Source organism: Apium graveolens, chromosome 9 (assembly GCF_009905375.1).
Source record: "Apium graveolens cultivar Ventura chromosome 9, ASM990537v1, whole genome shotgun sequence".
Taxonomy (NCBI): Eukaryota; Viridiplantae; Streptophyta; class Magnoliopsida; order Apiales; family Apiaceae; genus Apium; species Apium graveolens.
Window position 1 is genome coordinate 287,903,938 of NC_133655.1, and position 21,709 is coordinate 287,925,646.

At 33.3% G+C, this 21,709-nt stretch overlaps 2 protein-coding genes across 2 annotated transcripts; one reads left to right on the forward strand and one right to left on the reverse strand.

The window, feature by feature from the left end:
- Positions 1-1,286: 1,286 nt before the first annotated feature.
- Positions 1,287-5,503, forward strand: LOC141683915 (AIG2-like protein D). The gene is made up of 5 exons (XM_074488719.1): positions 1,287-1,533; positions 2,411-2,483; positions 3,330-3,422; positions 4,692-4,775; positions 5,078-5,503. Exons 1-5 carry the CDS (start codon positions 1,385-1,387, stop codon positions 5,204-5,206), a joined length of 528 nt encoding a protein of 175 aa, XP_074344820.1. The 5' UTR covers positions 1,287-1,384; the 3' UTR covers positions 5,207-5,503.
- Positions 5,504-5,703: 200 nt separating this feature from the next.
- Positions 5,704-20,453, reverse strand: LOC141683914 (L-arabinokinase-like). The gene is made up of 29 exons (XM_074488718.1): positions 20,142-20,453; positions 18,551-18,658; positions 18,342-18,410; positions 18,117-18,200; positions 17,955-18,031; positions 17,461-17,527; positions 16,356-16,413; positions 16,178-16,245; positions 16,029-16,091; positions 15,781-15,834; positions 15,589-15,691; positions 15,398-15,507; positions 15,182-15,301; positions 13,935-13,991; positions 13,306-13,478; positions 13,037-13,205; positions 12,254-12,337; positions 11,887-12,000; positions 11,290-11,420; positions 11,132-11,213; positions 10,431-10,518; positions 9,993-10,036; positions 9,771-9,866; positions 9,588-9,664; positions 9,288-9,485; positions 8,873-9,038; positions 8,081-8,152; positions 6,648-6,851; positions 5,704-6,267 (listed from the first exon to the last, which is right to left on the reverse strand). The coding sequence occupies exons 1-29, from the start codon at positions 20,262-20,264 to the stop codon at positions 6,145-6,147; spliced, it is 2,982 nt and encodes a 993-aa protein (XP_074344819.1). The 5' UTR covers positions 20,265-20,453; the 3' UTR covers positions 5,704-6,144.
- Between the last annotated feature and the right edge of the window lie 1,256 nt (positions 20,454-21,709).

Consider the following 21,709-nt stretch of genomic DNA (forward strand, 5'->3'; position numbering starts at 1 on the left):
TAAAATACTTTCGAGCTCTGAATTATATACACGTATTTTATTGAAGAGAGTCTATAGTTTGAGTTGTAAATTTATCATTGATTTGTATTGTTCAAATTGTATTGATTAGTTGCTGGATAAGTTGGCTAAGGGAAACAAGGGTTTAGTGGTACTTGCTAGAGGAGTTTGTATTACGGGGTAGTATAATACTTAGAGAGCAGGTTCTTAAACAGGGTTTCAGCAAGCCATTATCAGCAGCTGGGATAAATGGAGATATATTGTTGTATCTTGTAGTTGTAACTTTCATTGGTCAATAATATATTCTCTTACCAAGTTGGTAAGGGACCAAGACGTAGACCATAGGGGCTTAGGGGTCGAACCTGACTAAAATTCTTGTGTGTTCTATTTACTTTTCTGCACATTATTTTATGCATTGCATTTAGTCATCTCAGCTTACTATCATTGTCAGATTATAGTTCTGTTGGTAAAATCTCAGTAAGCTATTATCGGGTAAAATTTAAAAGTAATCCTAGTTAGCCATAATCACCTATTCACCCCCCTCTAGGTGTATTTTCATTTTCCGCTTACGTGGACTAGATAACAGTAAATCTTTCATACCGGAGTGCACATCCGTTTCCTTCAAATATAACAACTCTATTGTTACATGAAGCCAAGATCGTTAATAATTGCAGGTTAGTCATACAGCGCTGAATTTGTTCAGATCTTGTACACACCGCCCATCACACTATGAGAGTTAACCATTCTCGAAGAGGGGATGTCAAAAATAGGGTGAGTGACTAGAATAAAGTCGTAACAAGATAGCTATTTTCCTCACTTCTTTTGAAATAGGCTCAACTTGTAACTGATTTTGAGAAAAAAATAATTAACAACCTATCATATATATCCATATGACTTGGCTATATTCACCGCAACTTTATCATTTTTGTAATCTGTATTCTTCGTTCCGGTGAAGATCCAATTAAGAATTCACAAATTATTTAACACGAAATTTCATATAACAAAACTGGTAAAAATCTAATTGAGAGTTGACAAATTATTAACGATCAATTAGATCTAAAATGGTATGCCCCCTTCACAACCAATACGACATAACTTAAATAGCAAACACAATTTAACGGCCACGAAAATAATATGGATTCAGTAATCCAATTGCAATAATTGCAAGTTAAGTGAAGTCTAATGATACGATTGTAAGTTTTTGTCGACCAGTGTCCCAACTAAAAATGTCGGTATAATATAATGATCGATTAGCTAATTTACCGGAGAAAAAACATAACTTCTCTGAAGTAGTGGCCCGCAAATTACTGAAACAGAAGAATAATAATACGAGGTTAAGCAACAAGTCATCATTTTCATAAACATAATCATAATCGATTAGATCAAAATGGAGTCGAACACAACATCAGTAGTGTTGCGAACACAATCAATGGGCCTTCACAAAGTGTTTGTTTACGGTAGTCTCCAGGCTGAGGAGGTTGTTAAAGTACTTCTCAAACGCATTCCTCACGCTTCTCCAGCCACTCTTAATAACTAGTTTGTCATCTCTCTCTCTCTCTCTCTCTCTCTCTCTCTCTCTCTCTCTCTCTCTCTCTCTCTCCCTCTCTCCCTCTCTCTCGCTCTCCCTCTCCCTCCCTGACTCTCTCCCTCTCCCTCTCCCTCCCTGACTCTCTCTCTCTCTCTCTCTCTCTCTCTCTCTCTCCCCCTCCCTCTATCTCTATTAATAATTTAATTTTGATTATTGCGTTGCATTTTGTTTTAAATTATTCGTTTCAGTTTACTTACGGGTATTTGAATTTTACTGTTTTATTGTTTATGTATATATAGATCAACATGGCAGTTTTTGTGTTTTTTTTTTGTTTTTGATCAATTCTAAAATAAATCTCTTTAGTCTGGTCCAGATAGATAAATCAAATGTAAACTGAGGTAGTATCTCAATACCGTATTGAAATTACCGAGGCTATTCATTTATAGAGGTTTAAATGTAGATAGAAACATTGTTACCAGAATTGGACTTACAATTTTTGATACTCACTCGATTAATTGAACAAATACAGTGTCTTATCGATAAATGAATAATCTCGTCAAATGAATAATTTTCTCTGGCGTCGTAAACTTCTAAAGAAAGTGCATTATTTATCTGGATGACTTTACAAAAATTAGATAGGAACAGAGAAGTAACGGTTCTCGCTAGGATTAGATTCACAACTTTATTGATACTCAATCGACTACTTGACCCTTCTATTACATGTAGAGGAGGCGGAGAATCATGGAGTATTTAATGTTATACAAACTCAATCTTTGAACGAGGGTTCTAATTTTCATTTTAATGAAATGTATAATTTTTACAACATTATATCAGAGTATTGGTATATTTGTTTTTTACATTTCTGAACTGACTTTTTTTATTTAGTCATAGGTTTAGCATTAAAGGGCGAGTGTATCCTGCGATTCTACCTGTTGAAGATAAGAAAGTTACTGGGAAGGTTTGTTTAATAACCAGTCTTGGCTTGTAGCCTGTATAGCATTATTAATATTTAGCCCTCTATAGTATCAATAATTTTTCATTCTTTCAAATAGTTGTCTTATCTGTAGTCATGAACATTAGATATAATCTTTAAAAATTAAAGTATTACTTGTTTCCATGTGATATTATGATGAAATTGGCAAGGTACATAAAAATTTGGAGGAAAATTCGCGATATACCAATTTTTTTATTCTTCAGCCCTTCTTGAGAATTCTCTTGTTATTGACATCAAATTTTTGAGCAATTTGCACGTTGTGATTTGTGACATGGCGTTAGATATGTTTCTATAACCTATTCAATATAAAAATTCACATTACCTGTTGGTTTTATAACTGAATCTTGAAAAGCAACTAATATTTTAATTTGCATATCATCACTGCATACTAATCTGTAAGTTACAATTTTATCTAGGAATTTTGGGTTGCCTCACTTTCTGACGGGGATTTAGAGAAAATAAAATGAAAGAAATTATTTTTACTTTTATTAGAGAACTCGCAACAACTGAATGGCGAGATAATTGATCCAATCCTTTTAATTTTTTTTTTGAAAGTTAAAAAGCTTCCATTAAACTTGCAAATCATTCATGATTACATCTTGAATATCAGGAGAGAAATCTAATCTTCTAAACACACGATCAGCTACATAATAAGAGTCTCTTGCAAGTGCATGAGCCACTTTATTTGCAGACCGTCTAATAAAAACAAATTAATGGCGAGATAATTGATCCAATCCTTTATTTAATTAGAATTCTAACAGTTTTTATTGTTATAATTAATCATATGTTAACTATAAGTGCTCACTGCAGGTTCTCTCAGGGATCACAGATCCTGAACTACTTGTTCTAGATGCATTTGAGGATTTTGAGTATGAAAGGAGGAACGTAGATGTTACACTGACGGTAGGCACAACTTAATCATATCAGTTATTTTTGTGCCCCTTATACATGGAGTAAAATTTCTGTAGAACATTCAGATTTTCTTTAAGGTATTAAAACCTTGTTTATGAAAAGTAAATAAGTTAAAGTTAGACATGAAAGTGTTTTATAATGACGAGCATATGGGAATTGGGATTAGTTTATTATCGTAGCAGAGAGGATGTGAAAGTACTATGTCTGCAACAACAAAAAGACGAAGGGCTATCTCCATTCTTATTATTAGATTAAAGAATATAACGTCAATATGTCATTTCTTCTTCTTATTTTTTTTTCTGATTTTTTTTTTCAATTTTTGAATCCCCACGAAAAACTTAGGGGGGTGTATTCATTTCAGATTTTAAAGGATTGTTAATAATCTATAGATTTTAAAAGATTTTCCTTGATTTTCGTTGATTTTAATTCTTCGTAGATTTTGATAGAGTTGATCCAAAATATTGTAGAGTCTTGTGGATTTTGTGGAGTTTTTTAGAAATCCATCAAAATCTCATGTATTTTGAAGAGATTTCAAGATAGTAAAAATGTACTAGCAAATCCATCAAAATCCACAACTTTTTTAAATAAAAGAAAATCCATGAACTTTTGAATACCATCAGATTTTGATGGACTTTTTAAAATCCCAATTGAATACCACCAAATTTTGATTGATTTTTTAAAATCCAAATTGAATACACTAAGATTTTAAAAGACTTTTTCCAATCCTTGTTGAATACCTTCAGATTTTAAAGGATTATTTAAAATCTAAATTGAATACCCCATGATTTCTAAAATCCATAAAAATCCTTCAAAATCCCAATTGAATATACCCCCCTTAGTTTACATTCTCACATAAAGTGCATTCATCAGGTACCAGTTCTTTTGTTAGCCTAATGTCATGTATGCCCATGTTTGTACCCATTTCCGTATCAAGAGATTTATACAGAAAATTGCTGAAAAATTGAAAAGAAATGTAAAGGATAAAAGAATCTAGACGATGAAGTGTAAAAGTATGAAATTACTATTTGATACACTTCAGTATATGTATATTATATATTTTATTTAAGTTCCAAACTTGTTAACTTTCTACATAGATACTAAGATAGTAAAATAGCAAAACCATCATGCATGAGAAGATACATAATTACTTAAACAGACTCCTTATTGTCAAATTTTTTTCGTTGTTTTTGCTTTGCTGGTATTTTCATGGCCGTTCGACTCTGGAAGATGCTAAATAGTTTGGCCGTGGTGGCTTTGTAGGATACTTCTGAGAAGCTACAAGTGTACGCATATGTTTGGGGCAACAGTACTGATCCAGACTTATATGGAGAATGGGATCTTGAGGTAAACTTTTCAACCTTTTTACATCCCCCTTCCCATCATGCCTTCGTTGTACAGCTGGTTTGCTGCTTGTAATATCTTCGTATTTGAACTTTATCTGAATATCTTTTCTTTTCAATAGCTGATAATTTCTAGGAATAAAGAGTTTGGATCCACCCTAGTTATTTTTTTAAATGTATCTTTCCTTTGAGATTTTACCCAGGTCACGGGTCAAATTGTTGCTTATATTTCCTTTGCTACCACATCTCTCCACTCCTCACCTACAAGGATTTTTACCATTTGTTTTGCTTTTATGTTTTCCGTAGGAATGGAAGAAAGTGCACATGAAAGATTTTGTGAAGATGACCATGGGTTTTGCGGAAGAACTTGAGCATCCTGAAGCAAAGCCAAGAGTAGAAGCCTATGAATCTTTCTATCACCAGGACAAAAAGTAAACTCCCGCAAACTGATTAAAATGTGATGGCAATCTGTAGTGAATAAGATCCTCAGCGGGGTTCGTGCAGTGTACCTATGGTCACCCCACATTTTGTTCATTACCAAACATTGGCTACACAGATTATGTATTGGAAAGGTAGATTACAATAAGCTGATCTCTTTCAAATTATTTCTGTAATTAGCGGTGGATATTGCAAATGTAGTAAGTTGTCTATGAACAGCTAGGTCTGATTAGCAGAAAACTTGTTTGCAACTTGGTTTTCTAATAGATGAATCCGAAAATAAGTTTTTGAGCATTGCATCTTTGAGAAACTTTTCTATTCACTGATCACAAATAAACTGTTCACACAAAGATGACATAGCTATATGAAAAAACTACAGTATGTTTGAGTTGAGATGATGAAAAAAGTACCTAGTTACTCAGTTATTCATGGAATGTAACATGGTACAAAATTAAAAATATAATATACTACTGTTTTGCTCGAAATGATGTTAGATTTAAGTAATACACAAGTATTGCACTGACAGCCAATTTCATTGCTGCATCTTTTATACATTAAAATTTCGAGTCCTGTCTTACGATTGAAGAAATTTGATCTGTAGTTCTGTACACACAGATTGACACTCATCGATACAAATGCCAGAATATTTTCATATTCAGTTGCATAGCAAGATATCTTGAATTCTACGCTTTATCGAGAAACAAAATTTTTTTTATATCAAAATTCCACTACAATATAAAGATCATGACAATATCACAAGTCTTCTTATAGACTTATAACACCTAGACCTTTTTTCCCTACCACTTCGACAAGTCCCAAGACCTCTGATATGAATCCTTCATGCAGATATCGAAGTAATGGTGAACTTGGGTATAATGATATTTTATTAATCATTCAGAATTGTAATGTTCTCAGTTTAATATTTCCCTTGTATATTACTCTTGTTTGTGGGGATGGCGAAGGCGAATTCTCAAGTGTCCAAACTTTCCTGCACCTGGTGACGAACCTTCAAAAACAACTGGTAGATACCCAGTGGCAGCCTTGTATCTCTGCTGAATCTGGACATTGAAGATGAAACAAGCTAATTAACGAAAGAATATAATTGATTTATACATATAACAGTGATGCATTAAGTTAACTCTGTTATGCTTTTTTACTAATAGTAACTTTTCTCCTTGTTTATTACAGTTTTTCTTGCCCCATGAGCATGTACTTTCAACCCCATAATTAGAAGAGACAAGTAAAGTTTTAGGGCAAAAAACTATATTGACTTATCATTAATAACATCACAAATGCAAACCACAATCACAATTATTCCATACAACAACGCGAAACGTGTATTCTAAACACGCTAGCTTCTGGCTAATGAAATTAAAAACAGATATTTCGTAGATCAAATTTTATATTTCTGACACATGAGTGTAAATTAGTAACTTACTTGAAGAATTTGTTGGGTGCTTCGTAGACAATTCCTACCAATGGCACAAATTGTTCCTCCAGATCCACCACCAGTAATTTTTGCCCCGTACAGAGTCCCATCACCATATTTAGACAACTTACTATTTTGAGCTTCTTGCACCAGTTGGACTAGCTTATCTGTGCCATCCGCGCCAAGTCCACAAGCACTATAACTACGATGGCACTGCAGAAATTGGTTAGGATGAAGTATAACCCTTTTATCAATTGTGCTTGTTTTCAGATGGTAATTTTATATATTGCAATTTTTAATAACGGATAAAATTCTTCAATTTTATAAAATATAGCGATATTAGCACGCCTTTGATGTGTTTGTAATTTGTAATTTTGTACACACATTTTATTATTTATACTTTCAATCTATTAGAATGTAGCAATGACTTCTAATGAAGTATCTATATTAACCAAACTTATCTATTTTCTTTCAGGGAAAAATATCCTATTCAAAGTAACCGAAAACTTAATATATAATTACACGTAACATATTTTATTATCCAATAATCTACTGAATTATGATAAAAGCATCTGATGTCTCAATATAGTGTATATCATTCAAGACTATATAAATCTTTCATTTTATTTACAAACTTAGTTATATGGCAAGTAGTAAAGAGTTTCTTCATTACGGAACAGAGGCAAAAGTAATTTTAGTAAATACAATGTCTTAGCATAGTTAGTAAAATTTTTTTGGCACATTCTCATTTATATTAATAGAGGAAATGATTCTTAGTTAAGCTGCTCATAATCATCCCCTTATCTATCATTACTACTATTTCTTTTCAACAGACATGTATCTGTGTAAGCATCCTAAATATGCAATTATATTTGTATGAAAATTTTAAAGAATTAAAATAGGTCACCTACTATTCCCAAATAGGCTATGGAATATATTGCTATTTAATGTTAAAAAACTAATATATATTACAAAAAGAAGTTGTAATTTATATTCAAGTGTAGCACACAGTTAAAGAAAAAACCCTCAAAAACCTTGGCTTCTTATCAACAAAAACTATAAAACATGCTGCGGCATGTTGGTCTGTTTTTCTCTTGGGTTTATAGTGTATACATATACACTTGGGGAGTGCAAATATCACCTAGCCATCAAGGCATAACTAGCTGGAAAAACTTTTATAACTGCAAGAAGGATGACATAAATGACGACGACAATCAAGCTGGAACCTTTGAACCCTAACTACTGATTTTTATAGGCTTTGCACTAAATAGAAAAGGTTGTTGTCATATACCAATTACATATATTATAATAAAACTAGTTATTTGATCTCGAATATATTGGAACTGATATCCTCCAAAACATGATAAATTGGCAACTGAGAAAGCAGATTTCGACAAGTATTGACAACAAAGATTCCTAATTAAAATAGAAGTGCATCATACCTGATACATCAGTTCTCCAAGTGCCGTGAGTTGGTCCTCTGATGCAGCAGATGTTAATAGTGCTTTGAATGCCTGGACATAAATAGATATTGCTCTTTCCTCATAAAAATCATAACATGGAATATATATTGTTATTTCCCTATCAAAATCATGACAGACCGAGAACAAGTAAAGAGTAATCAATTCAAATGCTATTTACAAGTCCGAAATTCACCATCTCTCGATCTATTTATCCCAAAAGTTCTAAAAAAAATTATTGTTACATGAGTTTTCAGTACACCTTCCATGTTCAGAATACATAGAAAAAAGTGACAACCATATAAAAACTGTATATTGGAATAACAGTATTCCTATCTTCTTCTTGAAGCCACTAAGACTCTTAAATGAAATTGAAGAATTAGAAAGTATTCTTAAAATATTAAAATTTTTACTCTTCAAAAACGTTTACCACTTACTCCGAACCTGGACTTTATTGACTAATTAGAGAGATTGGAAAACCAGTAGTGCATGCAGACATAAAGGAAATTAAGTATTCTATTAGGAAAATGCTAGGAGTACCAGATTGGTTCCCAAAATATTTACCAAATGCCATGTGGCAGATCATTACTGGTTATAGCAATATTAAATAAAATGGACCCCCTGCATCCACATAAATAAGACCAATCAAAACATCCCATACTGCCACATCAATAAGGCAACACGTCATCTGGGAACAATTTTTTGTAACCAAATTTTGTACCTCTAGCATTACTCTTTTTATTAATATATTGCAGAAATGATAGCACTGCTAACCTTCACACGGAAGTTTTCGTATATAGGATGTTTAGCAGCTGCTTTTAATCCATAATTACGCTTCCGATCAATGATTGTCACTGGATCCTTGTGGTCCACATATTTCTCCAGAAATGTATCACCAAGCATGACCTCGGGAAGGATCTTGGCGTAATGAGATTCATATCTATAATGGAAAGAAACTATATTATAGATTGAGGAAAAGCACTGGTAGTCTACAAAAAAGAATGCTGGTAATAGCTGCAATTTGGTCTTGCGAAAAATGAAATCATAATGAATCAAAATTCAAATCGACTGCACTTTTCCAATTCCCATACACAAGGAAAGATCATATCTCTACTTCAATTTTTAAATGCAAATTTTGGCATTCATGCACCTAAACCTGTCTAAAGATTGGGTTGATTGAACCTACTACCTGTGAGGGGACAGGTTGCATAAGTACTCTAATGACTTTTCGGCTTCAAGCGGTTCAGCGCTTTCCTCCAATTCATCTGCATTTGCACCATTTTCAATTGATAGGGATTTGGATAACTTAGCAGATGCAGTAGATTTGATCATTTCTCGACCCATAAAGGCTCCTATTCTGACAGAACCGTAATCTGCACCGCCAATGCTGCATAATTTCCAATTATGGGGTGCAAAAGAAAAAATTATAATACAAGTGTCTTAATGTTCATCGCAGGAATAATAGGATAAGTTGTCAGATATATGACACCTGTGTCGCAATCCTGAATCAATTCCCCAAAACCGTATGTGACTCGGAATATCTACAAGCCCGAGTACTTCAGCTGGCTGTGAAACCAATACGATCAAATATTTTATCTTAGACATCACACAAGCAATAAACTACATTCTGCACTAGAAAACAGAAACTGATATCACATTCCACACGTCATACCTGACAAACCATAGCAAGAAGTTTGTTGGCTTCACCACATGCTGAAGCCATCTGATCCATCACTCCACATGGAGCTCCAACAACATGGTTCTCTACCTGTTATTAAATAAATATATAAATAATCATAAAGAGACAATATTTGTAAAGAGTAAAATGAAAAGATGATTATATGTCAATGACTAATGCATCATTATTAATTAGATGGTACATTGCATGTCAGACCTTTTGGCAGAGCAAAGCAAGCTCCCTAGGGCTGATGTCTAAGCCTGTATTGCACAGTTCAAGGAACAAATTAAAAATTTATACACTCAGTCCATGCTAAAACATTACTCAGCAAAATTCCGAAATAAACCTCGCAGACTAAGATTTTCATATTAGACAGTGTTTAAATACTAATAATCATGCAAAATTAGTGCACATAATTTTTGTTTAGAATAAACATTAAACTCACAAAATAGTGGCAAATTTGTAGTAAAGGAATCTCAAGGGGTAATATTATCCAAAAGATTATAAAATCATGTATCACAAGTAGCAGGAATCTCTGCAGATGGAAAATGCAAATGACTTGTAAAATCTTTGGTAAAGTGATTGATAGCTATTAAGACAACTTGGGAGGTATACATGAAATTCCTCAATTTATAAAGTTAATGATGTGATTACCATGAGCAGCTGCTATAGCAGACATACTAGCAACTTCTATCGAAGCAGAAGACGAAACACCTTTGCCTTCTGGGACGGCAGAAGAAACCTATTTAACAAGTAGGGAAAAAAATTAAAAAAACCTTATGCTTATGATCGCCAAGTTCTCATATTTAGTAAATCTGTATATCACATACAACTACTCCAGTAGTAACTCACAATAAGAAGAAAAAATAGCAATGAAACATTTTTTGACAGGTGCACACAAAATATGAATACAGGACAATGTCTAGCCAAGTGTCTACCATCAAATAGCGAGCGCATATAATTAATGATTCCGGTAACTAGTCCAAAAATGTTTTCCTAAGTATTCATGAATACAGATTTCCATGCCAAGTACCAGCAACAAATGGAAAACTGAAAAAACCCGTAAAAGATAGTTTATCGAGCTAAATGCATCCGTTAATGAATGCCTTCGAACCAATATCAGTATAACAAATTTTTAACCATCAATAATCAGTGACAAAATTATTCTCTGAGCAATTTAATGGCAGGACTTATTAGATGACAAATAATTATGTAGCACCTTAGCCGCTTGTTATCTTAGGAATGCAACATTAAGGATATAATTTTAGCAATTCGTAATGCTATAATGAAACTGATGAAATATGCAGGGATTACGAAAGAACAACACTCTCATAATATCTAAAAATAAGCCTTACCAGCATACTGATACTATTCTCAAAGCGTACACCCAGTTCTTTCATTAAAACCAAAATAGTTCCTGCAACATATGCAGCCCATCTACAATGAGACCTTGTTAGTAAAGCATCTTATGGCACACTGAAATCAGATAAAACAAACACGAAAGAGTGCACACTTTTGAGACGGATCTTGAGCAAAGTAATTTTTAGCCTTTTCATATGCCATTGGCTGTCCACCATCCAAAAAATCTGAGAGGTCCATGTCAAAGGCTGGACCACGATTGCTTAACTCGGACCCATATGATACCTGTATGTATATTTATGCAGAAACGACGTTACAATCAGTAAAATCTTTAAAACACGATATAAGTATAAAGATATAGTTTTAAAGACAAAAAAGAAAAGAAAATGCCTGGACTCATATACTTTCTAGTCAAGGCTTTCACCAACTTGTATATTGTATAATAAGTCATACCACTACTTTTAATTCTATCATAAGCCATACTACTACTTTTTAGGAGGCATAATCTGCAAGAAAATAAGCCCAACATGATCTGTGACTTTCTATCCACAGACCAAACAAATAAAAGAACAAGATTTGAGAGGTTCCAACCTAGTTGCTTGCTCTAAAAAGAATAACTTTAAAAAGCTCGTGCAAGGATTTACTAGGTAATGATGGTATTCACTTCAAAAAACACAACAAATTTAATATTTGTATGCATTTGGAGTATAACAGTGTAAATAATCAAGAAAGAGAACGGTCAGGGATGTACTATTTGTAGCACTGGAGATGACGCTTGACGTCGAGCTTGGGCATGCTTCCAAAGTCTCTGTTTACTTGGATGAATTATTTGAACAGCCACATGGCACGCTTCCCTAATAGGCATCTGCAAAATATGTAGAGTAGATGTTGATAAATCATGTCATACTGTCATCTCACTGATTTATTTCAAGGAGAATTTGAAGAATTTTTTTTTTGCACTACTATCTTTCCAAGGCTTTGAGTCTACTTGCCCTGCCCCGAATGCTCGCCAGTAAACTGTTTATTATTCATCATCTGACTGATTTCTAAAGTGTGTCCATAAAAAATTCATAACTAACTGAACAAAGTTACAATTAACCAGAAAAAGTCTAGCTCACCTGCAAGACAAGGCTCCCTGAGTAGTCTGCGATTCCACCCACTACATCCAACCTTCCAGGTGCTCTTGCCACTATGATGTCTTCCTATATAGTAAAGTATGTTCTTGGAGTCATTACAGAATGAAATCTATAAAGTATGAAGCACCATATACTGTTTGCAAGTAGGACTGATTAATAAAGTTGCTGTAAGAAAAACTCATCATCATGTGTATAAGGTTGACAAAAAGGTTTTGTTTATGTCGTGAGACATTATATTACCTAGAGTAGAAAGGAAAAAATAACTAGCAAAAGGAGGGGGAAGGGGCATACTATGTTGTCATCATAAGTGTCTTCATTTTAATACACATGTACATACAAAGCAAAATCTACAGACATTTAATTGTTTAAAGTTCTTTGGCAGATCAGAAATAGATAAAAGATGCCCCCTTTATGTTTTACATTCTATGTAATGTTGGTTCACAATGATTCGTGGTAAAAAGAAATTGGAGGGTAGGAGGGAGATAATGGTAATTTCAAAAGAAAATATTAATAAGCTAGGACAAATAAAAACCTAAATGCATTAATCAAAGACCAGTGGGTCTTCACATGCAGAACCTAGAAGCACAATATAGTGCACACACTCCAAAATATATAAGCAGGCCAACCTTTTGTAGTTACTTTGTCAATTTCAGAGTACAGGATTGAGGATTAAGACAGATTATTGTTTAACCCGATAGTTCGGTGTAAATGTAATAGTACTGAGTTCATTTTTGTTCAAAAGAATATAATCCAAATGTAAGAGACCTCCCAATTGAATAGACCAGCAGCAGCCATGCGCTCTCGCATTTGTCGCTTTTCAGCATTCTTTCCGGAGTCATATAAAGTACTTAATTCTGCCAAGCTCTTTAAGAAACTCATGGTGTCTGAGAGACCCAAAAGATCTCCATGTAGAATCTCAAAGTCTTCGATGTATCTACACCAATAAGAAACAGCCAATGATATGAATAGAAATATACAAGGTACACATAAATTGATAATGGTCAACAGAAACAGTTAGGGTAGATATTTTTTACGAGTTCTCGAAGACACTTGACTCATTTGTTTCAGCATTTTGTGATCCAGTGCGAAGACCAAATTCACTCTCAGCATTTGCATACCACTCTGGAATGGAAATATCTCTTCCAGGGACTCTTTGTAATTGAAAACCAAGGACGATAGCATCACGCAATCTTCTAGCCCCACTCAACTATAATATCAAGCAAATTAAAAATATGTGAGATCAAAACACCTATTTTAAAACTCGGTTGCATATTAGTAACCTGATTAAGTCAATAGTAGGTGTGCAATGAACGTGTGTGTTTGTGCCCCTCTAACAAGTCTATGTACTAGGTCTATTTGACGGAGATCGCTGATCTCACATAGTTTCACAATTTTGGACAAGTCGGATTAGTTAGGCTTCTGAAAATCAAAAAGCATGCCTTTATCTTGGAGAAAGAATTGGGAGAAGGGGGGTAAACTGAAAAACCCATAAAGAGTTTAATACACTGACAGGTGGTTGACATCTGCATTTATATTTGAGTCAACTCAATTTAATACGGGGACTCAACCATTACATACGCAGGGCAAATGATTGCATATAAATCAAGCACTTTTGTGTTTAGATATATGACATAAGTTAAAACTACATAGATAATAATTATACCTTGTCTGATGCACAGTTCTTTCCAACTGCAGTGTCTTGTAATACACGAGCTGCAACCTACACTTGCACAACTTGTTAGAAATATACAGAATACTATTAGAAACATACATTTGAAATACAATTCTGTTCAGAAAAGACAGAAACCCATGGCCCAAAACAAACACCTGAAATCCTACAGATGCATCAATAATTAAATTAATCTGAAACACAATCTGAGCATGACGTTATTGTAAAGCCATACCAGTTCTAGATATTTATCTATCCTTTTATCTTTATTTTTTTAAAACACTATACATGAAATCAAATTTTATGTATCAATTATATTTTTTCTTGATAATGAATAAGTGATAGTTTTTTCAGGCATGTAGAAGTCTGCATGTCTGTATGTCGTGTAGTAATATAGTTTTGTAGAAGTTCGTGGGAATGGGGTCCCAGTTTTCTTATGTTTCTCTATATAATTCTTTTTTGTTTTTTTTCTTTCTAAATTATAAGTAGGATATAGTTTACCAACATAATTCCAAACTTGAATTTGCTTCATCATTTATTATCATATTTAAATTTGGTTCAGCCTACATACTTTTGGGATCATTTTTGAGTGATATTCAAATCAGGACACTCACCAATTTACGCCCGATGTTTTTTCTCACAGATTAGGGCAACTAACTTATAAAGGCTCTGTAAATAGTCAGAGGCAGAGGACAATTGGCACACTGAACTTTGGATGTAAACCAGTGTTGTTCTTTTTGCTATTGGGCGATGCTTGTAAGTTGTAGCAGGTGCAGATTGTATGTGAAAGCTTTATTTAGGACATGATTTCTATAAAAATTCATTTAGATGTATGTTTCATCTAACACTAATATACGACCAAATATCCATCATCCTCTCCCTATTTCCTACACAGGATTTAATGGCCCTTACATATATTTTCTTGCAGTATATATGTTTGCAGCGGTCTATTCTTACTAGTGCACCTACAGGTCTACCCTCAGTCTGTTGTTCAAACCATGTTGAGGTAATCCATACTCTACATAATCTCTGCAAGATGCTCCCACTACTTCTAACAGTATAACTTTATTACATATTTTTATCTTCTCTTCTGAGGATATCCAATATTTAATCAATTTCATAACATTTAATAAAAAAAAAATTCCATGATATACAATCAGTTTCATTCTAGTAAACTTAGTCATGACATACACACTGATAAAATTTTGTAAAAAATCACAGACTAAGATGCAAAAATATACCTCACCACCGTTACAGCCTCCCTCATAGCAAGGTTTCAATGAAACTGCACGTTCAAGATATGGTCTCCATTGTCCAGTTAGCAGATCCCTCCTAATCATCTCTACCCCACCTTGGTAATACTAAATTTAAAAAAAAAACTAGATCTAAAATTCATTTGAAATGAACTGCACCAATGTCTTCGACGGAATTGAGCATATGGTTACGACATATAGTACCTCTAGCATATTTCTCAGAAATGGCTCCTCGTTGAAATAATCTCTACGCACAAAGACAAATGGTATCTTGTACGCTAGGGCTTCGCTGACCGTACCATATCCAATCTTTCCTGAATTGAATAGCTAATGAGTCAACACTTGCTTTCTGTATGTTTAAGACTTTAAGTACATTATGTACCGGGACAACTCACCAAGCATACAATCAGAAGCTGCAATAAAATCAGGCGTGTACACATCTTTGGCAAGCTTAATGAAATTTGGCGGAAGCACCTGGTTTTCAGATGAGCCACAGACCTAAAAAAACAATAAATAACTTTATTTACCTAATGTGTATACCATAAGCAACAAGGGATTGCACAACATTTAAAGTAGACGGGAGATACCAAGCAAAGCCATCCAGAAGGCAAGGACTCCTCCTTCAGCTTCCAACCTGCCGGCTGTATGAAGATCAACATTATAAGCAATAGAATACAAATTTAGCACAGATATAGTTTTTATAACTAGCGCTTACTTCCAGTAAATGTTAATTTGGATGGCAGCAACAGGGTAAGATAACATGTCGTAATTGAAAATTCTCAAATAAGATTTAAATCCATGATTAGTACATGGAAAAAGGGGGCAGTAAGCTCACTTGTCCGCCAAAGTTGAGAATAACAAGCTTAACATCACCCGCAATTCCAAGTTCCTTCCTCACCTAGAACATTCGAAATTAAGTTTGTCAGTAAAAAACCTAGTACAATTATGAGAAAGCCATATATAAACCTATATTCTGTTATAGACCTCCATCCGCGATTTGTGCAGCCTTCTGACAACCAAAGGAACATCGACAACATCACGGAAAGCAGGCACTGAAAATCAAAAACAAATTTCGAAGAGTATTTCAATATGTAAAGCCATTAAAATAATGTTAAATGTAGGATGATAGCTCAATATTAAAAAATGTGTCGGATTGACATACTTGGACAAAAGCCTGGAAGACGGATGAGAAATTCACAGTGAGAATAATCCTCTGCTATCTGTGTCAATCATCAGCATCATAAATGCAAAAAATTAGTAACATAAGACAAGTGCATGAAAAGCTAATGAATATGGTGATATATTTCATGATAGTGAAGACTGAAGACATTAGGATAGTCGTGAGCTATACTTCTTTTACATCTGCACAAAACAAGTGACCCTCCAAATCAACTCATTAAGAAAATATTGACATTTGAAACGGCTGACAAGTATTTATGTGGCATGAAGTGCTAATAGATGAAAATTTAGTGTTGTGGTACATAAGTTGTATAAACTATGAAGTGCAAACAAATACTAAACAAGAGATTTAATATAATTGAAACAGGAATTGCTAGCATGCACAAAAAATGAAGAAAACTGGAACAAAAAACTTAACATGTAGGTATTTCAAGTTTGAAATGCATTATATGTATCAAAAAATAAAACATGTACCGCTGCACTAAAAAAAGACACAGAATACAATTAATGCAGCATTGCTATTTTTCTTGTTCAAGTACAATTGAACGAACATTTTGTTCATTCCAACATAAATATAAGTCAAATTATTCTCTTGCTAAAATATATGTATCCATGGTATCTCTCATTATCTGACCACCAAAATTTAGATATCATGATTTCCGTGTGAAAGACATGCCATTTTCACATTAACAATTATACCTCAGCAGGTGGAAAGTTATAATAAACTAAATCAGACATAACTTAAATTTTTTCTAGAACTAGTTGATTAAATAAGAAGAGTTATAAAAATTCTAGTTCACTGAATCCAACCCAGTGTAAACCGGTGTCTAGTTTGCTGACGATATATCTTATACATGAAATCAATACTGGCCTTGAAATAATAGTTACATATATGACAAGTGAGTTTGAGCAGATGTTGATACGAAGAAGACAGTTTACCCCAATGCATAACAGCATAAAAAGCAAAATTTACAGGGTAAGTAGACACAGATTTTGCAACCTTATAGCCCTTCTTATGCATTGAGGCATATTATAAATGAAAAAGGGACGAAAAAGACATTAAATAATAATGTTGAGGGAAGGTTCACCTGCCAAACAATGGATCGGTGATCATATCCTGCAGCCATCACATACTCCGCATATATGAAATCCCAACTGCAGAAGAAAATAGATAAAACGAAAAATGTATGAATAAGCGCGGATTGCTTTTTAATAAATCGATATATTTGGTTGGCCAAAATTGACCGGGAAAAGGATAGTATGTTCCTAAGAGAAGGACCACGTTACAAAAGGGCCATAGGCTTGGCCTGCATCTGCCAACACAACTAAATTAAACTTATAAGAGTTCACTAAGATCTACTAAAACAGCAATGGCACATTTAATGCGTATCAGAAACACGTTCAATATTTGAAATACAAATTTTTAAGTGCGATTGATATTGACATGTGCAATAGCCTAGGCAATGGAAAAATCAGTACGCTTAAGTGACAGCTCACAGTCAACATGCCAATACTGCATAATATATGATGGTAAAATTACTCCCAGAGGAATAGCACCAATTTCAACAATTACATATAGTACCTGAAGTTAGTAACACAAACAGACCGTATACCCGCATCAGCTGCGGCACGACAAGCAACTGGAACAACATCCGATACCTGTTTAAAAAAAAAAAAGAAATCTTAGAAAACATCAAATAAAAAACCAAGTATAAAAACATTATGTAAAGGATTATTTACTTACCACCAGGTCTGCCTTGATGGACTGCAGCCACTCTACTTCAGTTTTCAAAATAGAGCCACGAGGAGCTACAGCTGTCTCGTAATACTAAAACGACAACAAACATAACAAAATTCAAGGACTAAAGAAATAGGGAGAAATATTAAACATAGTTTCTGCATGAACAAATTTTTGAGAAGATCAAGTTAAACCACATTTTTTTAATCCATCAAGTTAAACCACATATACCTTCTCCAGGGATGCAAGACGGTCTACTGTCAAAGCATCTGCTTGAACAGCTCCACAGTCTAGAAGTACCTGTAATGGTATTACCCGACATTCTTTCTTTTCTTAACATACGTACAATATAAATGAAGTAAAAAATAAATTCCAACTAAACAATTACATTTTGGAGTAGAAATAACATATTCAACTATACTATAAAGCACTTGACAGACCTTTCGTAGGAAGAGTCTAGGAGATTGTATCTCAGTTGTAAATACAAAGTCAGGTGCACCAGTGACCACATGAACATCATGTCCAGCAAGTATGAGATTTCTAACCACCTACACAGGATTGTAAGAAAAATTGATGAAAAAATAGCCCAAATGTTAGCAAGATATAGGCGTCGAACAATGATCCTGTATATTGTCAAACTATTACTAAACCTCTCATAAACCAGACCTTTTGTGTAGTAACTTACGCGCACGCCTTTCTACTACCTACCTAATCTTATTATATCAAGCAATTTTCATCGGAAACCACGTATTGTTATATCTGGTCCATAAGGTTTTCAGCTTTTTCTAGTGCCCAACTACTCAACCTTATACGTAGGCACAAGTCAATAAATTCATTTATGTAGGAAAAATGTTACTTGCAAAGCAGTCATTGTATGCTTTGTGTCCACATGTGAGGGAAATATAGCTGAATCTGCTTTGGAAATAAATAAATTTGCTCTGAAAATAAAACATTCCTATATATAAGCATTCATTTTATGCAAATAACAATATAAGTTTAGTTCAATCTTCTTAGGAATAAAAAATTTGCTCTGAGAAATAATTCATTCCTATATATAAGCTTTAATTGCATGCAAACAGCACAAATATATTACGAATATAGAGGCAAGGAAGAAGGATGAACTTAAAGTAAACTTTAGAGCGTTGATGTGTGAACAAATTTCACTTTAGACATGTTATTTACTAATTTGAGTATTTATGACACACATTTATGTTTAAAACATATGTATTCTCTAACATCGAAGCCCAAATATATTGTTGCCATTAAATAAAATTGACATATCCGGTGAGTTGAACTCTGATTGTATATGTGTTGAAACTTAGTGGTGCCTTTAGGTTCTCATCTAAACCAAAACCTGCACTTTAATCCTCGTTTATATATGTGTTGAACCTTAGTTGCTCCCATCGGTTCTCATTTCAACCAAACCAAAGGCTTTGTATTAGTGAGTAATAGTAGTTAATTATGTCTTGAAATACTATTTAATTACTTTTAACAAAGAGACATCCGATTATGTTCAAATTAATCACCATAAGATACCCTAACCGCATACACATTTTTGGTGTCACCTTGTTATTATGGACTACATTACTTAAAAAACTCCTACTATGCTCAAACATGAATTTGCATCCATTATCATACTTAATCAAATAAAATTCCATAATGACTAAAATTTCTTAAAGCATACTACATTATCTTATTCGGCTTTATCTCGTAACACCTCGAGGTTTTAGTGGACCCTATAATACAAAAAATAATTCTAATCACTAAAATTTGTTAAGACATAATACATTATTGTGTTTTAGTGGACCCTATAACTTATATAAATTCATGCTAATCACTAATTAAAACATAATACATTATCGTATTCTGCTTTATCCTAGGTTTTAGGGGACTCCGCAACTTAAAACCTCGAGATTAAGATATAATATATGATCATATCGTGTAATTTAATATGATCATAAATTATATCTTTAACAAAAACTAATCAACTAAAAAACCGAAACGATCAAGCAGTCAAAACACGAAATGTACCTCCGTAACACGGGTGGCGTGACCAAAACCGTGACCAGTAACATAATAAGCGAAGATCAGACGATTCGCAGCTGCGGAAACAACAACTTGATCTCCAACTTGATCTCCTCCATTAACTTTCATTCTACTTATCGCTTCAACTCAAAACAGATCAAATTAACTCAAAATAGATCAAAGTATAGATACAAATAAACAAATTGTGTTTTATAATTGTGTATGTATGTATATGTACAAATGCTGATTAATTGAAGTGAATTTATAGAGGTTTTAGGTGAGGGGAAGATGACGTGGCGTTGGAGCTTATCAGTTATTGAGTTAGTAACTGTTTGTTTTGTTGGAGTGTTTGTTTGCGTCACTTTATTGAAGTCTGTTTGGTCTGGCCCATTCTTCTTGAAAATGAGACCCGGATTGGATTTTGGATAAGGGGCTTTTAGAGTTAATGGGCTGGGCTGGTTTGGTTTTTTATGGGTTTTGGAATCTATGATTTGTGTTTGAATTTTTATCCAACATGGGCCATGTATATTGTTTTCTTATGTTTTATTTTGGATTTCAACTATTTAATTTTTATTTTGATCTTTTATATTTGCTACGTTTATTTCGGGTGTTGGTCCCAATTTTCACTTTTTGGAATAAAATGGTCATGGGGAAAAGTTGACCCTAAATATCATTTCAAAACGGGATATCGGGATACGTTTTTATTTTTAAACAAAAAACGCTATTTTGTGTTCCGTTTTCAATGTTTTTTATTTTTGTAAAATGAAAACGCAGATGCGTCGTTCGTTTTTTTTTTGGTAAAACTGAAAACGCAACTTCAGTTAATATTTAGGGGGCAAAAACGCAACATGAGTATTGGGTTTTAGGGTTAACGCTAGGTGTAGAATTAACGTTTGTCATAGTTTTTCATTTTTTTTTAAATTAGAAGGATAGATAATATAATGGTTTCAAACTTAAAATGTTGCTTTAAGGGGTATTTGGTCATATTTATTTGTATAGATAAATATTTTAATATTTTTAAAATCCAAATTGAGAACTGGTCGACCCTAAAATATTAAAAACCACTTAATAATTAGAGTTTGGTTACTAGAATTTAGGGCCGACCCTAAATCTTAAACCCTAAATCTTTATATAATATTATTTATTTATTTTTTAATATTTCTAAAACCTAGAAAGGGAATGTTAAAAATTGTTAAATTAGGGCCCGATTTTTAATATTTTCTTTACGAAATTTTATATATATTTTCTTTTTCTTTCTAAAAATGATCTTTAGTATCAATCGTGCCTATCAAATCTTCGATTTTTTATTTCGCAACAAAACCCAGAACACAGCGTGAGTTATAAAAGATCAAAGAAGAGAATCCTCTTATTTATAATATAAACGTGACATAATTTATAAATAGTCAATAAAAAATTACAGTTGAACATATTAAAATTTTTAAGAAAAATTTGTTGGTTGTATGTATTAAACCAATATTTTTCTTAATAAAAATCATAATAAATCAATATATATTTTTTTTTGAAATAAATGTAAGTGCAATCTCATAAAAGTTTCCATGATTTTTCTTGGTTTC

What these genes read in the sequence shown, in the direction of transcription:
- LOC141683915 (XM_074488719.1), top strand. Translation starts at nt 1,385, where the DNA reads ATGGAGTCGAACACAACATCAGTAGTGTTGCGAACACAATCAATGGGC. An exon ending in ACGTAGATGTTACACTGACG is followed by an intron (nt 3,423 to 4,691) that starts GTAGGCACAACT and finishes GTGGCTTTGTAG; the next exon opens with GATACTTCTGAGAAGCTACA. An exon ending in ATGGAGAATGGGATCTTGAG is followed by an intron (nt 4,776 to 5,077) that starts GTAAACTTTTCA and finishes TGTTTTCCGTAG; the next exon opens with GAATGGAAGAAAGTGCACAT.
- LOC141683914 (XM_074488718.1), bottom strand. Translation starts at nt 20,264, where the DNA reads ATGAAAGTTAATGGAGGAGATCAAGTTGGAGATCAAGTTGTTGTTTCC. An exon ending in CTAGACTCTTCCTACGAAAG is followed by an intron (nt 18,411 to 18,550) that starts GTCTGTCAAGTG and finishes ATACCATTACAG; the next exon opens with GTACTTCTAGACTGTGGAGC. An exon ending in CTGGTCTATTCAATTGGGAG is followed by an intron (nt 12,338 to 13,036) that starts GTCTCTTACATT and finishes TTTACTATATAG; the next exon opens with GAAGACATCATAGTGGCAAG.